This window comes from Camelus ferus, chromosome 19 (assembly GCF_009834535.1).
Source record: "Camelus ferus isolate YT-003-E chromosome 19, BCGSAC_Cfer_1.0, whole genome shotgun sequence".
Classification (NCBI taxonomy): Eukaryota; Metazoa; Chordata; class Mammalia; order Artiodactyla; family Camelidae; genus Camelus; species Camelus ferus.
The window spans coordinates 10,032,682-10,040,113 of record NC_045714.1 but is presented as its reverse complement, the minus strand read 5'-3'; the positions used below and the strand labels follow the sequence as shown (position 1 = coordinate 10,040,113).

Genomic DNA, 7,432 nt, shown 5'->3' with positions numbered 1-7,432 from the left:
GGCACGCTTTGGGGAGAAGCTTTTGACTAACACAAGTAAACGTTTTGCTTTGTAGGGGTCGGGGGTATCGCTCAGTGGTAGAGCGCATGCTTGGTGTGCACAAGTCCTGGGTTCAGTCCCCAGTACCTCTGTTAGGGAGGAAAAAAACCCAAAACACCCCGCCAAACCCCCCCGAAAACATTTTGCTTTGGTACGAGAACCCAGTCACACAGATCAAAGACTTTTTCAAAGAAAGGATTGCTGCATAGAATGTTTCAATTTATGATTATATTTATATAATATTATAAATGGTAACAGATTTGAGGTATAAACCTTTTTTGATTGAGCATCCTGCATTTATCAACACAGAACCTATAATGTACAAAATAAATTAATAGGGAACCCAATAGAACATGTTATGTTGCAACTGTAACATGCCTCTTTAACTTGGGTAAGATAAAACAGCAAGCTATACATAAATATATATATATTTTTTGGTGTAAGGCACAAACACATAATTTGTACCAATCTCACAGAATTAATTCAATCCAAAATGAAAAATTTATTACATTTTCTAGCGGATGCAACAGTGACTAGCCATTTGAAAACAATCTCTCCCCTTTCTCCTACTTTATTTTCTCCCTAGCACCTATCACATTGTATATGCATTTCTTCATTTATTGTCTGTCCCCCCACTAGATTATAAACTCCCTGAGGGCAAAGCCTCTGTCCGATTCAGCGCTCTGTCCCAGCACCTAGAACCTGACACAGAATAGGAACCCAATAAATAAGTACTGAATGAATGAATTTAAAACAGGCACTTACTCAGCCAATATAAAAATTGGTTTCTACAACCGCCTTTCACATGCTGGCCCTACATGATATGCTAAACCCTTCGCAAGGTCCTGACTCTACACCTGACCCTCTTCCCTGACTCCCTGTGGGCTAAGCCAATATCCTGGGGTTGCCCAAACACTTGGTAATGCTGGCTTTGGGCCCCACAGCTGCTGCCACCTGTTGCGTATCCCCAGGCTGACTTTTCCCACAGGGCAGACCTGCACAGGTTGTGGGTGGGAAGCTGATGCTAAGAGGTTAACAGGGGGAAGGAGGGAGGGAAGGAGGCTCATCCCAACGTCCCTCTGAACTGCCGCGTGTGTTGCTCCAGCTTCTCGGCCTCGGCTTGGAGCTGCCCCAGGGCGGCGGGGCTTGGGTACGTGAGCACCGCGTGCTTGGTGGCCAGCGCCAGGTCCTTGAGCAGGCTGCACAGCCGGCTGCTGCCACAGAGAATCTCATTGCGAACGTCCCTCTCCTGGGTCTCCTTACACAGCGTGTCCACCAGCTTCTGCCCCACCGTGATGACCAGCTTGCTCTGCATGATGAAGATCTCGGGGGGCTGGCTGCTGCTGAGGCTTCTATTAAACACGCTGATGGCTTTGAGGAGCGCCCCGAAATAGAGGCGGCAGTGTTCAGAGAGGTGGATTTTCTTCTCAGGACTCTGCTGACTCAAAGGCCGGCGGGTAAGGCAGCTAGGATTCTAGAGGAGCAGGAAAAAAAAAACAGATAAAAGAGAGATTTGATCGGCAGGCTGTGGGTGTCTCCCTTTTCCTGTTTTTGCTCAGTTTGCTAGACTTTTTAAAAGGAAAAAGTACAGTTTTACTTGGGAAGCCCCATAGTGTAATATTTGCCTAATAAATGAATGTTAATACTTTCAAAGCAGTGTTATATATAAATGATCACACTTATATATACAATCTTATATTACATTATATAATCACACATATTATATACATATAAAATCATATTGAATTCTCCCAACAAACCATTAGAAACCCATTCTAAAAAATGCATTGACAATATCTAAATTTATAACTTAAAAAAAAAGGCAGAAAACTTGACGGTGAGATTTTAAAACTTACTCAAAGAACAGATTTTAAAGCATTTAAGAAATTCTTCCTAAAAAAAAAAAAAAAAGGGAAATCCTTCCTAATTCCAGGATCAAGAGGGTAAACCCGACCCCCTGCCCGCCAATTTCAAGAAGAAATCAAAATATACTGACCTATCTGCCTTAATATTAAAATATTTCTCTTACTTGCTAATAAAGTTTCATCTAGAATTTTATGTTTGTGAATTTTATTTACTGGATGTGGAACCAGTTTCCCCCCAAAACCTATTCACTAGTGAAACAGTCTCAGCTAACCCAGGAGTAACCCCTCCAGTTAACAATCCAAAGCCCCTTTGCTAGGTTACAGGTGAGGAAGCTGACGCTCCGTGAAAAGAAGAGGCTGTCTAGGGTCACTCAGCGCACACACACACAAAGTTCGGGAGCCCCAGGCCGAGTAGGCTTGAGGTGGGAAGCCCATGAAAAAGACAGCAGGACCCCCAGGCAGGGCCACTACTCTACTGCGAGCAGCACCTGGTTCCCTGGCCCAGAGGCTCTATCTCACTTTTTGCCTCTGAAATGGCTTACTTTTAGGAAAGTGGAACTTACCCCTAAAATTCTATTCCTTAGCTCACTCCTGATTGGTTATTTCTCTCCCTCCTGATTGGCCCATTTCTACAAAGCTTGTTCCTGATTAGTCAATTTTTATTACACCTTATTTGCATATGATGTTGCAAAGTGTAAACTGGCAGCCTATAAAAGCCTATGTGAACCTACAGCTGGGGTCCAGAGTTTGGAGTGTTAACTCCTCTGGGCTTGGTGGTGTAATAAACCTGAGTTCTCCAACTCTCTGAGTGCTGCTTGATCTCTTGTTGGGATCCAGGTTGCTGTCACAACTGAGCTGTAACACGTTTTTCTGCAACAGGCTAAGTCTGAAGCTCTCATCCTTTCTATTAAACTGCACACTCTTATTGACCTATGAGATCAATCTATCAACAATCTCAAAAGTTACATCTCAGAAGCACTCAGTGTGTGGTCTGACTGTGTGTGTCTCCCAAAAATTCATGATGAAACTTTACCCCTCAATGTGAAGGCATGAGGAGATGGGGCCTGTGAGAGGTGACTAGGATTACATGAGATCTTGTGGGTGGGGCCCCCATGAATGGGATTAATGCCCTTCTAAGGGTCACATGAGGGATTACTTCTCCTCTCTGCTCTCTGCCAAGTGAAGATACAAGAAGTCAGCAGTCTGCAGCCTGGAAGAGAGCTCTCACCAGGACCTGCCCATGCTGGCACCCTGATCTTTGACTTCTAGCCTCCAAAATGGTGAGAAATAAATTTCTGTTGTTTGTAAGTCAGTCAGCCTACAGCACTTTGTTATAGCAGCCCAAATGGACTAAGATAGACAGGTGAAGTGAAGAAAAGATTGGAGTGTTGGTTGAGATAGACTTTCTGGGGGCAGGGAGCATGAGAAGAACGCATCAGAGGCCAGAAATGAGAAGCAATGATCTGGACATCAGAATGTGAGCGTCTCAGCTTGAGACTATCAACCATAGACAAAACATTTACCATGACTTCTTCTCCTGGAGTGTTGGAAATGTGGGGAGATATTTTTGGTTGTCACACTAACCAAGGAGCATTGCAGGCTACCATCAGACAGGGCGCTAGGGATGCTGAACAGTCCATCCCACACAATGGAGAACTGTCCGCCCCGATGGTCAGTGGTGCCCCCAATCCCCACTGAGAAGCACTGTCAGTCCAAGTGTGGTCCTTGGACCACCAGCAGCAGTACCTGGGAACTCTTTAGAAAAGAACATTCTCAAGCCCCCTCCCCAGACTTACTGAACCAGAGACTCTGGGGTGGGGCCCAGCCCTCTGGGTGTTACCGCACCTTATAGAAAACTGTGATGCACTCTCAAGTTTGAGAACCACTGGTCCAAACACACTTCACGTTGAGCAGAATAGCATGATTTTTAGCAATCTGACAGGCCCAAAGTTTGGCATTTGGGGTTTGTGGAACTGATGCTCACATCAGGAGGCCTGGGTTATCATCTTAGTTGGCCTCTGAGAAGGCAAATGATCTGGTCCACATCACTGGACATCTCTGTCCCTCTTTCTCCCACCCTGACCTCCACCCAGCCAGGAAGTTGAACTGGGTCCCTGGCGCCCAGGCTTCAGTTATTCAAAGAAAACCTTCACACATTCTGCCCTTTCTATCTTGCTCTTAATTTCAGTTGGCTTCCTCTTTGTCTTTAAAAGGATCTGCTGTTTTTAACTTAAATTAGTTTTGGTAAATGGAAAATGACTTATCATTTGCCACTGGTAGAAGGTAACCAATAAAAATAAGCACAATGATAACATCTTTGATGTTAAAAAAAAAAAAAGAAGAGCATCAAATGTCAAAGAGGCGTTGAAGATACACAAGCCCCGTGCGAAAATGGTTTTCCTACCGCAATCAGAAACATTAAAAGAGAATGTCTGGTGGGAGGGTAGAGCTCAGTGGTAGAACACATGATTAGCATGCATGAGGTCATGAGTTCGATCCCCAGTACCTCTATTAAATAAATAATAATAATAAATAAACCTAATTACCTCCCCCCCACAATACAAAACAAACAAAAAAATTAAAATGGAAAAAAAAAAAAAAAGAGTGTCAAACAGAAACACACACAGAGGGGAGACCAAGTGAAGACACAGGGAGAAGATGGCCTCATACAAACCAAGGAAAGACACCTCAGAAGAAAGGAACCTTGATCTTGGACTTCTGGCCTTCAGAAATATGAGAAAATAAATTTCTATTGTTTAAACCAAAGCGAGGGGAAAAAAGAATGTAAGTCTGTGTGACTTAGTCCATGGCAGTACCCCTATGATATACTTGCAGAGGATCTAGAATTATCTAACTAATGGTTAAAGGACCATATTCCACCTTTTGGGAGTTCACTGGACTTGTTCACCTCCAGGCTTCCCCCTACTGTAAAAAAGGAAAAATTACTGTAAAAAAAGAAAAACCAGATCTCCTCCCATATGGGGCAGGGTGATAATGCTGGATTATTCACAGCAGGAAACATCTCTGGGGACAAAGCACATTCATCAGAAGTATTGGAGAGTGAGCACTATCTCTTACCTGTGTTTCTAAGTCTTTGTTTTCATCCAACGTTTGCTCTAAGATGGGGTTTTCTTTCTCTTCCAGGTTAGGCAACTTCTGAAAAATAAACTCCCTTTGAGTTACCAACCTGAATGTTTTTTTGACACGGCCGTAGAGCTGTTCACGCGCACTTTAACATGTGACCATTCCTCTCTGCGTTTTTATTGATGGCTCTTCCTGCTGATGCCTTTTTCCCATAAAGGAGCCTTCGGCAGCCCAAAGGCTGAATTTTGCCCACCAGCACGGCCTAATATCGTGGCACGCAGTTTAAATGGGAAATGAAAAACGTTCAAAGTTCTAGCTTCTCTAGAGCGTGTTAAAGCTTTCGCACCGCCAGGCACGTCAGCAGAACGCCGAGACTGGGGCTGAAGGAGCTGAACTCTCTCGCTGACACAGCTCCCGGGTCACCTGCTGCACCTCTTGACAAAGATCTCTTTCTATAGTGTCGTGTCTGGACTCACAGAGCAAAGTGTTTCTAAGAGTAGCTAGAGTCTGGAGGCTGCTAAGGCCATGCACAATTTGCAAGAGTGTTTACACTTCCTCTTCTGTTTCTAAGGAACACACTAAAAATGACTAAACTTACAACTTTCAAAAATGCAAGGAACCTTGATGGTGAGATTAAAATTTTTGCTCAAAGAACAGATTGCAAAAGGTTCTCAAAATCCTTTCTAATCTGAGCATCAGAAGTAAGCTCTGAACCGCCAAATTTCCAGAAGACACCCTTTATGCCTTAATATTAAAATACTTATCTTATTTCTTAATAAGATTTCATCTAGAATTTTACTTTCATGAATTTCATTTTCTGGAAAATGGAACCAGTATCTCCCCAGAGACAATACAAGTATCCACAGAGTCTTGGCATCTCACTTACTGGCGAGCCGTCCAGAGAAAAATGAAGAGCTCCCTGATATGATACCACCTGGAACTCTGAACTCACCTGTTCACAGACATTTGTCTCATTTTTCTTTAATAGTTCAGGGGGGTGTTCATTTTCCTTTTGTTGATTAATAGGTACACTCCTTTGGTAGGATTCAATCTCCCTTCGGGGAAGCTGGATGCATTTTGCAAGCTTAAATTCTGCATTTGGAGTCAACTGCATGGTATCTTCCTTTTCAAAATTTGGCTTGAAAAGGAGCCTCCCGTTGGCAATGACAATGGAGGCGAACCTCTTGACGTCTTCCGGAACCATCCGCGCCACCAGGACAAATCTTTCCAGGTCATCTGGGTTGTTTTGGACTTTGTCGGTCACGAGGACTTCCAGGGACCAACTGCAGCTCTCCAGGCTCTCCTTTGTCTCTAGCAGGATTTGGTAGGAGTTGGAGATAGTCTGTAGCTGATCCCTAATTTTGGCCTGAAGGTTACTGTCAGTGAGGTTAGAGGCGGTCCCACGGACTCCGTGGGCGAAATCCAGAAACTCTCTCAAGGATTCCTCCACGTGGTCGGCAGCCCTGTGGATTGCGTCGATGTTGGCCTCCAGAGAGTCTCTGAACCTCCACTTCCTACTTACAAAGTGCATCAGGCCCGCGACAGAGGTGGCCACCTTGTGCTGCAGGGCTGTTAACGTCTCTTTGGCCAAGTCCAGGTCCAAGGGGAGCTCTTTTGCTGACTCCTCCGAGAAAGAGCTAGATGAAGAGTCAGTGGAGGTAGAGGAGCATGAAGACAGGATGCTGGCTCTGCTGTCGGAACTGGAAATGGATGAGCTGTCTGGTTCAGGAGACAGCGATGCTGCCTGTCTGGAGAACCATGAGGAATTATGGTCCTTGAGACTCTCTGAAGGCCCATGGGCTTTTCCCAGCTCTTTCCAAGCTGGAGGGACACTTGGCATTGCTTTAGGTATGTCGTAAATGTTCGGCTTGGTGTTCTGCTGCTCCATGCGGGGAATCAGAAAGCTTGAAGGAACCTTGTAGCTGACACCTTTATCCAAAGGGAGCACGACCCTGGCTGGTGGAAAGCTATACGATGGAATTTCTGGAAGACTGAGTTTTTTCTGCATGGGCACGTTTCTCTGCGGGTGTGGTGTGTGGGACTCTGCTCTGATGTTTGGAGGACTGTGGAAGCTGGACATATACCTAGGGGGAGCCAAGCGTCCTGACTCTTCCACAAAGCTGGTTAGAGATGTGTTTCTCCCATCAGCCTTTTCCGGAGACACTGGCGTGTCATAAATCCATTCCGACTTCTGAGGGCTGGGCAGCGTGTTGCAGCCGCCTCTCCTTGAGGCGATGGTTGATGTCAGGGGAACACTCTGGCCCTGTGAAGAACCACACAAAGTCACCCAGTTTGGTAGCAATTAAAAAAAAAGGTGTGAGCAACTCATTTGACAAACGGGTAATATACTGAGGACCCACTAAGTGCTGGGCACTGTGCTTCTTAAAAATTAGGTCATCACTGCTAAGCTCAAGCTTCTCCATTGGCTTCCTGGGGCCGTTATC

At 45.0% G+C, this 7,432-nt stretch overlaps 1 protein-coding gene across 3 annotated transcripts in view; it reads right to left on the bottom strand.

Moving 5' to 3' along the window:
• Window positions 1–292: 292 nt before the first annotated feature.
• CASS4 (Cas scaffold protein family member 4) overlaps window positions 293–7,432 on the bottom strand; it is a 35,054-nt gene continuing 27,914 nt past the window's right edge. For all 3 annotated transcript variants that reach the window (XM_032461415.1, XM_032461416.1, XM_032461417.1), the window contains 3 exons: window positions 5,941–7,251; window positions 4,983–5,060; window positions 293–1,513 (listed from right to left, as the gene is read on the bottom strand). In XM_032461415.1, coding sequence (XP_032317306.1) covers window positions 1,103–1,513; window positions 4,983–5,060; window positions 5,941–7,251 — 1,800 coding nt within the window. In that variant the 3' untranslated portion in view covers window positions 293–1,102. The remainder of the gene's footprint in view (window positions 1,514–4,982; window positions 5,061–5,940; window positions 7,252–7,432) is intronic.